Raw genomic sequence first — 19,445 nt, 5'->3', positions numbered from 1 at the left:
GTTTATTAACCCTTTGCACTCGAAATTATTTTAACTCCAAAATGAAACATTTCTTTCGACCTACAATATTGCCCTTCTATATATTTTCTCATGTTATACATACGAAAATGGTGCAACTTACTTGCACAATACCGAAATGTTTAGTAATTTATTAAATACAAACAAATCTAATAATGTAAATATGTTTTGGATAATGCTACAGCAATTTTAGCGGTATCATACAGTCTCATTCGAGTGCTAAGGGTTAACATTACATTATTTGAATGATAATCGCATACATTTTTTTTTTTTTTTTTTTGTCGCATCCACTTAACACACGCACTGTCAACGAGAACACATAGAATACACATTGATAACGCTTAGTATTAACTGTCTCTTCCTTCACTCAGATTAATTAAGGATTATTTTAATGCCACTTTAACGCAACATATTTTCTATACACTAGGTGATAACCAACTCGTCGTGGTTTCACGAATCGAGCTTCCCGTCGCATCCCGCTATTTTAATTAATTTTCGCGTTGGTCTCACGAATTCGCCCTGCACAGTTCTCACTTTGGCTACTCTAACCACCTCATCCGAGCCGGGATATACTTCCACTATCTTCCCTATTTTCCATGAATTTCGGGGTGCTTGGCGCTCTGCAATGAGGACTATGTCGCCATTTTTTAACGATTCTTCCGAGTGGCACCATTTTGAGCGTGGAATCAGACCGGGCAAATACTCCCGCAGCCAACGTCGCCAGAACGCATCAGCGAAGAATTGGGCAATTTTCCACTGCCTTCTGGGACATTCGGTTTGGGCATCATACCTGCCCAACCTAATTTCACCCGACGATGTTCCTATCAAGAAATGATTTGGGGTCAACGCCTCCTTGTCTTGAGGGTCGACGGATACATGAGTTAACGGCCGAGAGTTTATTGAATGTTCTATCTCTAGCATCAAGGTATTAAGAACTTCCTCACTGGGCGCTTGATCGCGTAGAATTGCGTTAAGAGCGATTTTAACAGACTTAATGAGCCTTTCCCAGGCTCCGCCCATGTGAGGTGCATCTGGCGGATTAAAAAACCATTGTATCTTCTTCTGTAACGCATGATTTCGGAACTCATCGGTTTTCATCGTGGCGATCGCGTCGCGAAGTTCTTTACTTGCACCTCTGAAGTTTGTGCCGTTGTCACTGTAAATGATCAAAGGAAAGCCTCTGCGTGCTGCTAATCGTGTAAGGGCCATAATGGCCGAGCTAGCGCTTAAACTATGCGCCAATTCCAGATGCACTGCTCTAGTTGTCAGACACGTGAAAAGTACTCCCCATCGCTTTTCGCGACGTCTACCAATCTTGACCAGCATTGGGCCAAAATAATCGACCCCGCAATGACTGAACGGTCTTTGTCTATATGCCACACGACCCGCTGGTAAGGCAGACATTATCGGATTTCGCGGTTTCCCGCGACGCCTCTTACATATTGAGCATTTGCTTATCAGCGACCGAAATGTGCTTCTGAGCCCTACGATATAAAACTCCTGGCGTAGCTCATTGATGACTGAGTCGTGGTTGGCATGGTAAAAACGGCGATGATATTCCGCCACGAGCAACCGTGTCGCTGGATGTTTTCCGTCGAGTATAATGGGGTTATTATTAAACACGAAGCCCTCTACATTGATTACACGTCCATTGGCTCGCATAATACCATGCTCGTCAACGAAGGGTTGTAGCTTTGCAATCCTGCTGCCCTTGTGTATTTTTCTCTCGTTTCGTAACGCTTCTAGCTCCTGCCCAAAAATAGTTGCCTGTATCTCGCGAAACCAATATCGTTCCGCAAAATTCACGGTCTCGTGGGTCATCTCCGAACGCGGTTGTCCTCGCCAACGATCGACGTATCTCTGAACGCGTCTGGCCACCGCGAGTAGTCCCGGCCATCCTAAATATTTGCCCGTCTGCGGTAGGAAATTTGTCACCGCTTCCGTCACGAAGGCGAATTCTTTCCGTACTTCCAGCGTATCGATCTTCTGTTTTTCTTCCTCGTTTAGGCGTTTCTCCACAGGCCACGCGCTTTCTTCCTGGCGCAGGAAGTCCGGGCCGGCAAACCATCGTTGATTTGCCCATAGAAGTTCGTCCGACCACCGTGTCGCGTCATCCGCCGGATTTAATTTCGAAGGCACCCACCGCCATTCCGAACTTTCGGTAAGTTCGCCGATTTCGCCCAAGCGATTTGCCACGAAAACTTGACGCGTGCGCGGTTCCGATTTTATCCATCGAATTACTGTAATAGAATCGCTCCAAAATACACGCCGACTGATCTCAATTTCAAGCTCTTTTTGTACCGTTCTTGCCAAACGCGACGCTAGCAAGGCGGCTTGCAATTCCAATCGGGGAATCGACATTGGTTTCAACGGCGCTACCCTCGTCTTTGCCATAATAAATGCAACACGCGCTGGCGCGTTCTCGACTTCGAAACGCAAGTACGCGGCTGCCGCATAGGCCTTCAAGCTTGCATCACAAAACACGTGTAAGTCCGCCTTCGTGTAATGCGTTCCGTTTGGGGATAGACACCGTGGTAAGCGTATTTCTCTCGCGTCTCGTAGACGTTTCACCCAAGAAAGCCAACCCTTTTGTTCCTCTACACGAATTTGGTCGTCCCAACCAATGCCGCTGCGCCATATTTCTTGCATTAATATTTTCGACATAAGCATTAACCGAGAGAGGAATCCAAGCGGATCAAACACGGACATCACAACTCGCAGGTACTCGCGTTTTGACGGTATCTTTTTGCCGTTTAACAGATCTTTCGGTATTTTAGCGATTTCCATATTGAAACCTAGCGTGTCGGATCGCGTGTCCCAAAAAAGGCCCAATACCCGTTCTCCTTTATGAGTGCAAAGCGGATTCTCGCCGTTCCTGGATAACTCCCGATTACTTGCCCCGCTCAACGCGCGTTCTTCGTTAGATACCCATCCGTGCATCTCGAAATTTGCATTCACGTTAATTTTCTCCACGTCGCGAACAAGACAAGCAGCCTCTTGCACCGTCGCCCGGCTTGCCAAGAAGTCGTCCATGTAGCTATTTTTTATTATACTCTTCGCCGCGCCCGGATATTGATTAGCGAAGCTCTTTGCGTTCTCATCTTTTATATACATAGCGCTACACGGCGATGACTTGGCGCCGAAAATCAGAGAGGTCATCTCATACACGTGGGGTTCTACATCTCTTGCATTCCCTCGCCACAAAAACCTTTGCGCTCCGCGGTCTTCTTGGCGAACTTTAACGCGCAGGAACATATCCTTTATGTCTGCCTTTACAGCGACTGATTCCTGTCTAAAACGGATCAACACGCCAGGTAACGATTGCAATAGATCAGGTCCCGTTTCAAGCTGATCGTTTAAACTTAATCCCTCCGATTTAGCCGCAGCATCGAACACGAGCCTAATTTTGCCCGGCTTGTTTACATTCCGCACTCCGAAGTGTGGCAGGTACCAGACGCGTTCGTTATTTAGGATTTCGTAAACCCTCTTTGCGTATCCCTTCTCTATGAAACGATTCATTTCTTGGTAATAAAGGGACGAGTACTCCGGATCCCGGTCCAGCTTCTTTTCTAAAGAGAAAAGTCTTTTTCGCGCAGTAGTGAGGCTATCTGCGTTGGGCACCTGTCTTTTTTTCCATAGCAAGCCTACCTCCCATGAGCCATTTATTCTCCGAGTGGTATTTTTCAAAATGGTTTCGGCGTGTTCATGTTCACTTCTGGTTTTCTTTAACTCATTCACTCCAAATTGTCCAATTCAAAATACTGCTTTACGAGTTCATCGAGCCGTTCCTCGTCATCTTGATCTCGTCCTTTTCGCGAGGAGCTTGATTGTGTCGTTTCCACTCCCGAGAATGCGTCTACCCTTTGTCCTGTCGGCGCGGAACCATGTATCGTCCATCCCAGCAGCGAACGAGAAATTCCAAGCATATATCGCGACACTTCGCGAAATTCGCGAGTCGATATTAGTTGCCACTGATCTTGCCCAAGGAGCATTCTCGGTTGTGCATTATCGTATGATTGTAGGGTCACGTTTTCCGTGGAATTGACTTGTTCTACTATTTCTTCCACACGACCCGAGTACCCGCCAAGTTCCGCCGACAGCAGATACGCTTCTTTAAAATTCGACCACTCAATCGGATCGCCGGAAAATTTGGGTAGCCTTTTCGCAGAAGTCAGTCGATGCAGCAAGCGCGAATTTCCTTCACCAAACGACGCTTCCCTCACCGCGCGTAATGTATTCATGATCGCATCCGTTAATCGGTCGGTCGCATTCGCATCGCATCGAGAGCTCGCGAAGATAGACGGGCTATTTAGCAAGTTTGGCTCACATGTTGGCAAGGATGCTCCAAGGTCCTCTTCTCGCGTGATGCTCTCTGCGTTGGGCTGCGCCGCTGCCGATGTTCGTGACACGCTGTTGCCGTGGTTATCCTGACCGCTCCCTTCTGCAACCGCCGTCGGACGTCGCGGTGGCGTGCCTCCTCGCACTTGGTCCGGGGGTTGACCATCCGCTAAAGCAGGGACGACCAGTTGGGAATCTTCGACTGCCTCTGCGTCCCGATTCACAACACAGGATCTCTTCGCTCTTGTAACGCCATCCTCGGCTCGCGCGGTGGTGACGACTCTTCTTTTCTTCGGCGGCATGATCCCGCTTTAACGACTTATACCACCACAATGCCTTTGCTACAAATCTACCAACCCCTTAATCTTCAACTGTATACCGGCGTAATGTCCCGGGTTTCGGCACCAAAATGTATCGCACTTGATGTGAAACTGGGTCGGTGCTTTCGCTTTCTCCAAGAGCGTACTCACGACTGACTCCAGGAACGAATCTGCGCACATGGCCTCGTTAAGCGGCCCCACTCTTGACCGCATTCTTTCCCGAAATCGCGACACCCCACGCGCACCCCACGACGGTATGACGGATTCAAAAGGGTGCCCATGTGTTTTTGATTGCGGAGCCAACCCTGCCGGTTTTGCCTGTAACCTGGCGGCCCCGGGATAGACCATTGTCTTCCCGTGCACGCTTTGACCATCATAAACTCAGGCACCTAGTCCTGCGGGGTCTAGCGGCATCGGGTCGACCCTTTGTCGACCTTAGCACGCGGTCGGTTTAACGGCCCCAAACATCCCTTCGGTTGTTTGTGCACGCTAGGCTATACCGCTGAGGGTTGACAAGCCTCTTTATTTCCGAATAATGCAACCTCTCCCGAATCAGTCATACCGTCTTTACTGGTCTTTCCATTTCTTTGTATTGAATCGCAGTTACAATGATCGTATAATAATCGCCACCCTCGCGTTACAAACAGACCCCTCTATCCATCCGCAACAATATTGAAAAATGTAAAACTCCCTGTAGATAGAAGATATCCCTACTATTAGAAGTACTCCCTATAATGTAGAAGATGCTAAATACAGTGAATTCTAGAAATATGTCAACAGCACGGGTCTTGCCAGTATCGTGTATCATCCAGGAGACACTATTCTTTGATCCGCGCCGAACGTAGGAAAGGACAGTGAAGCTCCAGTGGCCTCGGTCATGGAGGAGTGTTAACCTAACTCGGTTCGGGTTTATCGGTGTGAGAGCAGGTGACCACTACTAATCCACGGGAAAACTTCTTTATTTTTCATTATTTTTTCATGGGAATTTCACCAACATATTCGTGGCTTTTTTCTAATTGAAATGATACCAATTATGATATAATTCCAATCATATTTATGTGTCAAGACGTAGCAGATCCGATCGGACGTTTTCTTTAAGACGAAAATCGTGTCAACTGTCTACACATGGTTTCAGCACTTGTAAGAATTCGTTGAAATCATTGTATACAGTAACACGATGGCCGTCATTGTTCTTCCTGAAGTGACAAGAAGACGGAGGGAGAAGACGAGAAGAAGATAGAGGCCTGAAAATTGCCGTCACAATGAGCTGGGAAATGACGCCGTGTCAGAGAGGATAGGAGAGTATTCACGCCCGGGGTTTCGGCATTCCCATTTTCGTGACATCGCCGCTTTAGCATGGCACAGAACCGTGTCGTCTTTCCTGGAACAGAACCGTGTCGTCTTTCCTGGAACAGAACCGGGCCACCGACGAGATATATATAAAGACTGCCAGCCTTACGGGAGAATGTGTCGCTCGAAAAATACGGTGTTTTCTACCGCCCTCTAGGATAGATTTTGGCTGGAGTAAGAAACAGAAGGCCAACGACGGTATCTCGTCGGTGCAGAACACCACTAAGGAAATTCTCGTCGGTGAGAAGGTGAATCATCACGGAACCATATCGATTATGAAATGTTACATTCTCCGACGAACGTATTCGAATTAAACAGATATTCTTTTATTATTGTTTCTTTTTAAGGTTTAAAATATTGAAAGTAAAACTAACATCAAGGACAAAAAATTCGTAGAAATATTTTTCGTAAGAAAGTGTTAAAGCATAATTTTAGGAAAATCAATTTCTACTTCATATTTCATATGAGATACCTTAATTTGTAATTTAAAAATATTTCATAAACAAGCATTATTTCCTTACACTTTTTTTATAGATAATTGTTCCAAGAATCGATCTGTGGGAACAGAAATATGTTGAAAACCAGGGTAGCGTTTATTTAACGTACTGTTATGCCGCAGGAAGGGGGTATATGAAGAGAATCCTCGAATAAACTCCAAAGTCTTTCAGCACAACTTAGGTTTATTTTGGAATAGGTCGCCAAGCAAGATACAAAGCGATCTTGTACACGACAAATAACTTAATAACACACGAGTCGACTGACGGGTTACTTGTAACTTCTTCTCTGTCTGTCCGCGCCCTTTCGCAAGGCCTTATATAAGGGTACAGGTATGGAAGTTTGGTGGGGATGGATGACACTAGCCCTTAGAGCATAGCATGTTCGATTAAATTAGTAATGGGCAGCGCGTCGCCTGGGAGAAAAAATATATCTGCAAATTCTCTTGAGACTCGTCTCACTAAATCAATAGCCTTTGGGTCGGTTAAATGCTCAACCCTTGTGTTGGAATCTAGTGTTTTGATTCTTTCCTCTGGTATTTGTAAATGTAAAACCCTGAGCATAGTACCCGTTAATTCTATTATCCTTTTTTTGGTATCAATTTTTGCTTCTTCCCGTTCTAAAAAGGGCATCCCTAGCAATCCATCTTCTTCTGTCGGAAAGGAGTCAGGTACTATTGCTAAAATATGTTGTAACCGTACAGGTTACATATTGATACATCGCGAATATCGAACGTTGATGTCAACCCCACCATAACACTTGGTGACGTAACCCGCGAGTCCTGACGGAGAAAAGGATCGCGAGATATCGCGACACTTGTCGCAATGCGCACGCATCGATCCCCACTCGATACCGATCGAAGGAGGTCGATGCGTGCCGCAGATAGATCACTCTACATCTGGAAGCGGTTCCAGCCGCACGCGCTCGCGAAGTGTCCCGTCGGCGAAACACTGTACGCGATTGGGGGGTTTCAAACCGACCCGATAGAACAGACAAACCGACTGTTCTATCCTCGACGCGTAAGCGCCTCAAACCGAGGAGTCACAGGTGCAAACTGCGCCGTGGCATTGCCGACGATTAAGACGCAGTTTGTGTTCTGTGGACGCGATCGCAGAGTTGTCACGAATTATTTAGAATTTGTAAATCGTTTGTCGTAATCGTGGTACCGAGTGGACACTTCGTCATAGTAAATTTCGTGGTTCTCGTTCGAAATGCCCATAACTGCTCCGGTAGGATTTGCACGGTCGTGATCATTCTGCCGCTATCAACAAGGAATACGTTCGGAGGCCACGCATCGTACTGAAGAGCATAGTCCTTGGTAGCGTGGCGTGACCGACGGCTTGGTGTGCGTCTCTATCCATACCACTCATACGAGTATTCGGACGAGTGCATGGATGGTCTGACAAGTCCACAATCATGCAGTGCGTATTACGCATACGGATTGTTCGAACGAACGCACAATTTCTCTTCGGGTCGAATCGATACGACCGAACCCTGCACGATCGCTGATATTCTGCCGCTACCTTTACGGAGATTGCTCGGAGGCCACGTATCGTGCTGAAGAGTAAACTTCTTGGTCGCGTGGAGTGCCAGGGGTTTTTAGTGTGTGTTTCCACTTGGGCCATTTGTACGAGAATTCGGCCAGATACTTGGGTGGTCTGACAGGTTCGCCTTCGATCGGTTACGAGGTCGAAACGAGTCGTTCCACCGTCACTACGTCGGGCACACGGGTCGGATTAGAGCGAGCGGACTGTGCACAATCCATGTCATTCTGCCGCTACCTACACGGAGATTGCTCGGAGGCCACGTATCGTGCTGAAGAGTAAACTTCTTGGTCGCGTGGCGTGCCAGGGGTTTTTAGTGTGTGTCTCCAACCGGACTACTCGTACGTATTTGCGGCCGGGTGCACGGTTGGTTAGACAGGTCACAAATTCGCATATCGCGAGGCGCGATCCGCATTCAAATCATTAAAATCGTTTATTGAAAAGCCAGGTGTAGAGACAAAGCGAGCGAACTGCGTGCGTCGTAACACGGTATACACTGCGTGTTTACGTGTTACGAGAACTCGGTGCGGATTACCGATACGCGGTATTCTGCGCGTCATCATAACGGAATTTAGTGCCCTGTACGTCGGGAAAGATCACGGGCCGTCCTGTAAACAAATATCTCGTTTCCGAGCATATCGGGGAAATAGCTCTTCGAAGATTATAAATAGTTCTTCTAAGAATATACTGCCCTTTTACCAGAAATTTGTCTACAAGCTTTATTTGTCTCGTCCAAACCTCGCCGCTTTCCAGTGCCTGGAGGCACGAATCCATCTCCTTCGCGAATTGACACGCATAGGGAATTCGGGGTAGTAACCGGCCCTCGTGACATAGTATAGATAACTCTTGAGTCGCCGAGACAGGGATAAAATCGAATTAACGCAGTCGAGTAAGGAATGAACGGTTACAATGTTCACGATTTCCTACTGTAAGTTTAGCTTCTCTGGTTGAGACGACTTCTCTATCATCAATTCCATAAAAACGATTGATTCGCGCTCGTGTAGGTAAAACAACTGCTGCTACTGCTTTTATTAAAATTCTCGCTCCTGTGTCTAGGAGGAATACTCGACTTGACCTGCTTTGTCCCATTCGGAGAGCGATTGTAAGGTTTCCTCGATTTGTAATTCCTCGGTCAGATCCCGTGGGTTTGTTGACTGTACAAACCTGTCTTGATTCTTTCGTTCTCCTGAGCAAAACGCGTTGTTCGTCCGTTGACCGAAAGGAGCTGTCACTTTACAGGTTCTAGTGGTACTGAAGTTTCCCCATGTCGTAGTTCGTCGATTTCTTTCCGTTGCTCTTCGCAGAGAGTCATTAATTTAAGACATTTTCTCAGTAGTTCAGCCATTTGTTGTTCAAGGCTGCTTCTAACAGGGCTCGTGGGTCGACTCATTTTCTCGAGAGTTTTATAAATAAAACAATGTAATGACTCGCTGCTATCACTTTCGGTGTGAATTTCTGATTTCGGGTTACGATATGTGTGAAAAGGCATTCACTTACCCGAATAGAATTTTCATAATCGTCTTATATCCTTCCAGATTTCGTCTTGTCGCCTTGTTGACCTCGGTCTTCTTGCTGAATTGCGGCCTATCCCGCCGCTGCCACCAAAAATTAGTCCTCTGTTATGCCGCAGGAAGGGGGTAGATGAAGAGAATCCTCGAATAAACTCCAAAGTCTTCCAGCACAACTTAGGTTTATTTGGGAATAGGTCGCCAAGCAAGAATACAAAGCGATTTTGTACACGACGAATAACTTTGTAACAAACGAGTCGACTGACGGGCTACTTGTAACTTCTTCTCTGTCTGTCCGCGCCCTTTCGCAGGGCCTTATATAAGAGTACAACTATGGAAGTTTGGTGGGGATGGATGACACTAGCCCTTAGAGATAGGGAATGACGTGGAGGTCGGAGTTTTCGCAGGGTTGGACTTTAATCTGAAATCTCTGTACCGGTGAGTAATTTTGCCTTAGTCTAGTAGATGAGAAAGCCCGTGAGTTCTGACTCATCTATTTGTCTGACTTATCTATAGAGAATAGATAAGTCCGGTAGTCTCGCATAACAGTACGACACGTACGAACACAACTGTATTCATCGAGCTCGATCAGACTCGTCCAGTCGTGATGCCAAAATCATGGGACGCCGCGCCGCGCCGTCCCACGTGGCGGGGGTGGGGCAAACCCCTTCGCCGGCTTAGCCCCACTCAAACGTATCGTCGTCACATTACCAAAATATCGAGCGCCTGAACCGCAATCGATTCCCGGTTCGGCGAGACGCACATTTTGCTACAAATTTTAAACTAAAAAAGATATCAATGCGATATTTGGACTAGAAATTTTTTTTTTAAATCGGGTTTGATGTCGTATACTGAAATATGTTCTATATTTTTGAAATAATTTTTTTTGTTGATTTTTAAGATAAAGCCGGATAAGATGGTCAAAAGTGCCTCCAAACCAAATTAATTTTTAGTCGCACCATGCTCAACAAAAAATTACGAAAAAATTCATGAATATTCTATCTAATATTATACACGACTGAGATTTTTTCCATAATTTTTGGTTTGCAAAATCGATTTTCCGAAAAAAATTCATATTAATAATCATGATGAGACACAAATAACATAATAACATAAACGTGGTCAACTGAAAACTTCGATATAAAATCGTCAATTTTATGCTTTCGAATTTGTTTAAAAATCGATTTTGCACCCAAAAATTATGAAAAAATCTTAGTCGTGTATGATATTAGGTAGAATATTGATGAATTTTTTTATAATTTTTTGTTGAGCATGGTGCGACTAAAAATAAATTTGGTTTGGGAGCACTTTTCATCATCTTATCCGGCTATATCTTAAAAATGGACAAAAAAAAATTACTTAAAAAATATAGAACTTATTTCTGTATACACCATTAAACCCGATTTTTAAAAATAATCAGTCCCAATTTCGCATTGATATTTTTTTTTAGTTTAAAAGTTGTAGCAAAATGTGCGCTTCGCCGAACCGGGAAACGATTGCGCTAATCGGTGGAACGCGTCGAATAGTCGAGCAGGCAGCTCAGACGACGTTACGTCAGAGTGGGGGCCGAGTCGGCGGAGGGGATAGCCCCCCCTGCCGTGGGACGGCGCGACCGCGTAGGCAAGATTCGTTACCGAAATCGTTTTCCATAAGAGTTTCCAATATTAATTTAGTCTTCGTTATTCTCCGATTTATAGCGAATTTAGATTCGTTTTTATCAGAAATACATCTCCAATCGGCTCATAATATTTTCATTACGATATTTTTAATAATAAGACAGTTGGGTTCTGGTTGTTCATTATTAATAGGCAATGTGTTACAGTGTTGTTTTTCGTACTCTTTTCCGATCGTGGTCTTGAGAATTTCAGTGGCTCATCGTCAGTCAGGCAAGCAGCTACCGGACACAACAATGTAAGCTCATAAGCATTGCTTACTAATAAAAATCTAATTTTTGTAATAATTTATTGTCATGTTATGAAAATATGAACAATAAATTGTAAATATTTTTCTGGTAAAAATGAGTCCAAAGTGTAGGAATAAAGTGTAAATAAATATACATAATTACGCGGAATATTTACCAAAAAAGTAACATTAATAATGATATATTTAAATACTAGCAAAAATACATAATAATGTTTTTAATATGAATTCCTCCGCATGTGTGTGAATTTGTGCTTCTTGATGCTCCCTACATATACATACATGTACATTATATATGTATATGCGCAGATGATCTCCTAGAAAGAATACATTACAGTTAGAGATAAAAACATACTTTTACATATGTAATAAATTCTACTAGTTATTGGGCTTTAAAAATCAAGCCACGTTACTATTAAAACCAGATATACCATTATACGTATAATGCAATTGTAATAGCATGCCACTCTTTCATCTTAGTTCTTCTATTACTTCCCAAAGCAGTGATGTAGTACATGCAGTGGTCAAAGTAATAAAATTAACAGGATGGGCCACGTGAAGGCGTGAAAGAAGGTCTTATCCATCCCAGAGTACATTAAATGTTTACCAACATCAGCATATGTATACAAACGTATACACCACAATAAAATATACGAAGTTATATATTTACACATTTTATTAAGTAAAAGAACATTGAGTGTACTCCGAATCGTGAAAAAAAGAATAAATCAAGCAAAAAAATCGTTAAGAATATAATACAAAGTCTTTGCATGATAATAAAACATACAAAACAAAACTACTACAATCACCATATTCCTTGAGCCAAAGCAACTACAAATGTATTCCAAATATTACAATGCAGCTGTGTATATTTCTTAATTGCTTCTATAAAAAAATCATTTACAAAATGTTTATTAACCTAGTTTCCAGAATTTCATATACACGACGTATACGCAAATCTCTATGCATGAAATTCCGAAAATATGATTGATAACTGATTTTAATGAATTTATTATAGACACACTTAAAAAGTATATTGAAATACCAACAGGATTATCGATAAAAATGAAAAAATTTAAACATGCCTGAAATGCGATAATTTGGAAAATGTTTTCGCGGAATTTTTTATACATCTAAATTTCTTGCCGAGCCACACTGTATCCTTATGAATTTTGACTGTTAATGTAAAATATACAATGTCTTTCTTATGTTCAGCGCATTCGTCTTGGTTAAACCAGTTTGGATATTTCTGTTCCACAGAACGTGAAATTATCGAAAATAGTTTATCTAATATGAATGCCTCGCTGCGTATAGATGGGTAAACCATGTCAAAAGTTTTATTTATAATTTTAAAAATGGCCGAAAAATGTACACTCGGGACACAAAGATGCCCAAACTCAATGTTATCGTGTACAATATATGCTCTAAAGGATAACAGTAGTTGCTCGTCTCGTGTGAACGTTGCATTATTCTCCAAAAACATATCGTAACACCTACGACATCCCGATTTTTCAATACATTTTTTAGCGATATACCCTGCAAAGTATTCAAGCGCACACGATTCTAGCTAGCAGACCGATGTTGACAGTTCTTCAATATTATCGATTTCAATATTGTCATCAAAACTATCATCATCTGTGTTCTCTTGGATAGCAGACAATGAAGCATCTGATTCCAACGTGGCTGATTCACATTGTGCTATCATATCCCCCGGCATTAACGGTGCATCGTCATCAGGCATGCAGTTACCACTATGTATACTACGATTCAAATTCAATAATATATTTTTTTGAATTGCAAGACGCACCGCTTTTACCGAAGGATTGCGATCATAGGTGCCACCGTGCATTCGAAGAACGGAAAAAAAATTTTCTATGCAATCGCTGTTTAAGCGTGATGTTATAAGGAACATACTGCCTTCTTTTTTTAAATCGTTCCACAACTGCAAGGTGGCATTTATAGATTGCCGTAATCCCAAAAAACATGGAGGTGTTTTACGACCGTTAGAAGAAAGTACAAACCAATTGCTCATGTTGGTAACATGCGCAATTAAATGTTGATCAATGTTATTAAAACACGAAATAGCACGCTTCATGGGATTTGGATCACTGGTAGATCGACTGTTTAAATTATCAAACAAATCATTAAGCGTTTCAAAGAAACTAGCTGTGTGTTGTACAGTATTTGTATTAATGCTACCAGTGAGTGAAGCGGTAAACATAGCAGCTGACACTCTTTTGCTAAAAACTTGAAGAGCAAGCTTACACTTCATTTTATCAAAAGAATTTGGGAAAACATGTTTATCGGATAATTTGTAAGCTGCTCGCGTACTTTTATCTTTCTCTAAATTCCAGAGAAGTACTACATCGCGCCACGAAACTATACAGTCATTAATAGAAAAATCATAGTTTAATAAATTATTCCTAATGCTCTTGAATAAATGTAAATAATCAAAAATGTAATAAATTTTTTGATCATTTCTTATAAAAAATGGCTTTTCAACAGAAACACGTTCATCTGCTACGCTTTGATAACTACTTCCCTGATCGGAAACAACTGCTCTGACTTTCAAACCTGTCTCATGCAATGCATCTAATATTTCATCTAAAATAATTGATAAATCATGTTTTTTAACACCAGTTTTTGATACAACGAAAGACAATGGTTGTTTCCAATTAGTGAACAGCCCGCGTATCATAAATACAAGAACCTGTGTACCCACAGCTACATTTCTACCCAAAAATCCTAAATCTTCGAAACCTTCAATGACCTGCCGTTTTGGGTGGAAATCGAGACACTTTTTGATGGCCATTTCATCAAATACAAGGGTGCAATTACGATCTGCAATTTCCATGTAAGAAGATTTTAATTTTATCGCGTTAAATAAATTTGGACAAATTCCTGGCCAAATGTCGATTTTCCCGAACCATCGACTAATTGTGGATGGACTTGGCAAATGAAAACCAAAAATTTCACGCATTTTATGGTACAAAACGGGAGAAGTGTAGTGCATTGTCATGCATAATTGTTGCTCGTTTTTCGAAAAAATTCGCCACGATTTGGGTTTAAACAATATGAGAATGACAAATGTCAATGAGTACCCGGAAATTCTTTTAGAAATTGCGTTCTTCAAACATGTATCATCGATATTGCCTGAAGGAAGCTTATCTTGCAACCGATTTATTGCCTTACACTTTGCCCGCAATTGCAAGCGAAGAGCCTTATATTTTTTCTTCTCTTGCTCTAATTGCACCTGGGTTTCCATTAGCTGCTGTTCCAAACCATTACAACTTTGTATTGATGACATGTCATCCTGTATAGACATAGTGTCTGACTCAGTGCTAAAACTATTATTATTCATATCGGACGAATGAAAAATTTCCGGTACGGCATCTTTGCGCAGTCTACCCGACGCGTAAAAAGAATGATTAGAAAAATGTTGACTGCACACATATCGATTTTGTAATTTTTTATCAGACATTTCCACCCAATCATCTAAGCCACAGTTAATCAGCCACGTTATGCACCTATCACTATCTCTCGTTGGAAATGAATGAAAAGAAACATTGTTCGTTGTAGTACGGTTTGTTAAACCACAAAAGGGATAGACACACTTTTTATAGTGAGTTTTCCGTTCATTCCGCTTCATTGTATGCGAGAAATAGGATAGCAAAGTGATTAGAGAGAAAATAAGCAGATTACGGAACACTAGCTTTCTATAATAGTCAATGCGATATTTACTAAGCGCATGCAATATAAAATAATATATATGTATGTATATGATTTACCTGAATATAAGCTTCCCCACGTAGAAACGTCTCCTTCGATGCACTCGCGTAACAGGCGTAACGAAATTAAAAGGACACAACATTCTTTTGTTTCATTCATCATTTATAGAATCTCCGACATGAGATTTAAAATTATATCAGCAACAGCGCCATTGCAGAATATCGGTTCCACAATATTAGTTCTGGATGATACGGTAGGATGTGACACGGAATGGTACGGGGGCTCTAGAGCCCCCCGAGCGTGAGACAGAAAAATACATTGGGTGATTGGTCTACTCCTATACCTCGTCTGTGATAGAACATTTGCTCGTGAATTACGGAAAAAACGTCAGTGACAGAGACAATAAATAAACGAAAATAATTATCTTTTATTGTATAATTTCATTACACTCTTATTGCCTTCTTATTTTCCATATTGTTCACCATTGTAATCATTATTTTATAATCGATAATTTATAGGTGTAATTAATTAATTTGGAACTACTTGCGATACTTATAAAATAATGATTATTCAACAAAATATATTCTGTAATAGTTCTAGAATAAAAAAAAAGAATAAATACAATATTCAAGTAATGACAAAATTCAATCGTTCTTATTGTGATCCGTAGTAAAAAGCAGAAAATTAATTTTTTTACTTATTTAACCGATAATACCACTGTAAAGTGATCAAAACAAGAGGGGGGTCGAAAGAAAACTCCTGAGAAACGCAGGAACTCTTTATTTAGTAATTGTTCTATACGGGACTGCTCGGGAAAAGGCGCTCAGACCAGACTGCTCGAAATCGTGCATTTGCCAAATTTAGTCGCTCCCCTCTCCAGGATCCGGTCCCCTCCGAAGAGGGAGGGGCCCTCGTATTTGCTTTGTAAGGCCAACGCTGCTGGTTTATTGCCGGTAGCCTACGCGTCCCGGGAAGACCTTTTCTTCCCGCACACGTTTTGACCTTATTAATCTCAGGAGCCTATCTCCTGAATGGTCTACAACGGCCTCAAGTCGACCCTGTGTCGACACTAGCACGTGTACGGCTTGACGGCCACAAACAACACCTGTTGTTGTTTGCGCACGTTGGGCTATACCATTGAACGTTGGCACTCACCAAATAGCATAGACGGAAATAATCAATTGGTCTCTCGCCATGCCCGAAACAGCCTTACATATCTTTAAATTCCTTAATATTATAATTCTCGCGATCGCAACAAACATCAACAATCTGAAACTTATCAATTACAATACATATACATTACACATCGGAAAACAAAGAAGGATGTAACAGAAACGATACAGTCGCAGGTCGCATACCACCAACTAGCCTGTGGTTAACAACCACTTCTAATGCTGGACTGCAATTATTCAAGTAGAGGTAGTAACAAAATAAAAGTGTTATGTAATGAAACTAACTTTCGACGGCTCTTATCCATATAAAGCTATTTGGTGGCAGTATTATTGCTATTTGTACAAACACACAGATACACAGATTCTTATATCTTGCAATGCAAATTTTCAGTTTGTGTATCACTAACATAGAGGTAGAGATAAAAGTTTTGAAAAGTTTCTAAGACATTTTAAGTTTTAATTATAATTGTATTGTTTGCTATTTTTTATACCTTACAGAATTGTTTCTTTACATTTTATATTTTTTATATTTTATAAACAATAAACTTTATGTATAATCATTAATTGTATTGTTAAATTTAATTTTCTGTGAGTAATTGTCAATATATATACATTAGTAACCACATCATCTGTTTGCGGGGAGGACTCGCCGCGTCTCTTTCATTTCATGTGCTGTCCTTCTTTGCGTCCGAAACTTCCGTCGTTCATTACACAAGTAAATATCATCGGAATTTTGTCATATTTGGTACCGTTTTCCTTAGAAAAATACCACGAGTATGTTGGTGAAAGTCCGATAGAAAAATAATTAATAATGAAAAAGTCCTCATAAAATTGTGACGAGCGAATGGAGGGGATTTTCCCGGTGAAAATGAGGTCAAATTCGAGTGTAATCGAACAAGTTTCACTGATACGTAATGTTACCATAAAAATTACAATCTCATTAAAGACAGTCCAAATGATGTCGTGTTTGGACTCATTTTTCAATTCGTATCAACAATATTGTTCTGATTAAAAACATGAAAGCATAAATTGCCAATAATTCTCGATTCGCCATCTGCTTACATTGTAGGCTGTTGGTCGGTCGCTGGTCTTTGAAGTCCCGAGCTCGTAGTGTCGCGAGGTATCGGTGTGAAACAACTACCAATACAATTGCAAAACTTGTTTATTTTTCATTATTTTTTTATGGGATTGCGCCAACTAATTCGTGGCATTCTTCTGATTAAAATGACACTAAACGCGGTACAAATTGGACTGTGTTTAATATTTTTAATTGTAGATATATTCGAAGGCTTCGAATAAATCTTCGGATAACTTTTGCCAGCTCGACGAATAAACGGCGACGACGGCCGAACGTCGAAGACCCAGCGACTACCAAACAGCATACAATGTAAACGGATGGAGGATCGAGCATTATTAGCAATTTATGCTTTTATGTTTTTAATCAGAACAATATTGTTAATACGAATGAGTTTTAGGGCTTATCCCGATCAAAATGAGTCCAAACACGACATCATTTGGACTGTCTTTAATGAGATTGTAATTTTTATCGTAACATTACGTATCAGTAAAACTTGTTCGATTACACTCGAATTTGACCTTATTTTCATCAGGAAAATCCCCTCCATTCGCTCGTCACAATTTTATGAGGATATATTGAAAAATCTAAAAGTTTAAACTTTCATTCGTGCGCGATTCTCCATCCGCTTACATTGTATGTCGTTTGTCGTCTCTGGGTCGTTGAATCTCGGCGCTCGGTAAAAGTAATTCGAAGATTTATTAGAAGCCTTCGAATAGAAAATACAGATAAAAGATGAAAAAATGATTCGAAGTTCGAATAAATCCGCTTCGAATAAAAAAAATTATCTTTATTCGTCGGATAAATTCTCGTCGAATAAAATTATTAATTCGATACTCGTTGAATAAAGATACTTTTTTTATTCGAACCTTTGAATAAGGAAATAAACATTTTTTTATCTTTTATTCGTTATTCTTAATTTTTATTTAGATAAATATTTTGCCCAACTCTGGTCGAAGAATGTAACATTTGATAATCGATATGGGTCCGTGATGATTCACCTTCTCACCGACGAGAATTTCCTTAGTGGCCTTCTGCACCGACGAAATACCGTCATTGGCCTTCTGTTTCTTACTCCAGCCAAAATCTATCCTAGAGGGCGGTAGAAAACACCGTATTTTTCGAGCGACACATTCTCCCGTAAGGCTGGCAGTCTTTATATATATCTCGTCGGTGGACCGGTTCTGTTCCAGGAAAGACTGACCGGTTCTGTGCCATGCTAAGGCTGAGCAGATGTCAGCACTATATCGGGAACGCCGAAAACCCGGGCGTGAGCACTCTCATTCCTATCTGCTTTATATACAGGGTGGCCCACATAACTCTGAACAGCTCAATATCTCGAAAACTATGCCATCGATTTTAAAGTTCTTAGTCTTAAATTGCATAGAACTGAAGGGCCTTTCTGACTACATAAACGTGAAGTGGCCTCCCTTCCCTTTTAACGGGGGAGGGGAGGTACCTTTATAATTTTAAATGGAACCCCCTATAAAATGTTACATATTTAGATTCTAAAGGAAAAAACAAGTCAATTTTGTCGGAAACATTTTTTTGTCAGATACTTCCATGATGAGATATAACAGTTTGAAGTTTCGAGTTGTAGGTACCTGAAGCGCTCGGAAATAGCGTTATGGAATTATACGCGCTTGAGTCCTTTGCTTATTCGTAAAGAAATAAAATGTACTTTAAATGGAATGTTCAAAATGTCCACCACGGGCTTGGAAACATTTATTTACTCGAAACATCAAAGTTGTTCTAACATTTTTTAACATTTCGGGAGTCACTGAAGCGCAAGCGTCACGTATTCTTTGTTTCATATCCTCTTTTGTCGTCGGTGGTTCAAACATAACTTTGTCCTTTACATATCCCCGCTTTTCTAAATTATGAAATGTTGCATGACATTGTTTGATCCCATAACGTTCAAAAAACATCACTGCTGCACGCCGATAATGTCAAAAGTAGCCATAATCACAATGTTA

General features: G+C 41.4%; 1 protein-coding gene and 1 long non-coding RNA gene across 2 annotated transcripts; both read right to left on the bottom strand.

Moving 5' to 3' along the window:
* Window positions 1-468: 468 nt before the first annotated feature.
* LOC143356360 (uncharacterized) lies at window positions 469-3,537 on the bottom strand. The gene has a single exon (XM_076791975.1). It carries the CDS (start codon window positions 3,535-3,537, stop codon window positions 469-471), a length of 3,069 nt encoding a protein of 1,022 aa, XP_076648090.1.
* An 8,109-nt stretch (window positions 3,538-11,646) lies between these two features.
* Window positions 11,647-15,583, bottom strand: LOC143356221 (uncharacterized). Its single transcript, XR_013082633.1, has 2 exons — window positions 15,282-15,583; window positions 11,647-11,807 (listed from the first exon to the last, which is right to left on the bottom strand). It is a non-coding gene; the product is annotated as an uncharacterized LOC143356221 (long non-coding RNA).
* Between the last annotated feature and the right edge of the window lie 3,862 nt (window positions 15,584-19,445).

This window comes from Halictus rubicundus, chromosome 8 (genome assembly GCF_050948215.1).
Source record: "Halictus rubicundus isolate RS-2024b chromosome 8, iyHalRubi1_principal, whole genome shotgun sequence".
NCBI classification, from domain to species: Eukaryota; Metazoa; Arthropoda; class Insecta; order Hymenoptera; family Halictidae; genus Halictus; species Halictus rubicundus.
This window is presented reverse-complemented; position numbering and strand designations above follow the sequence as displayed.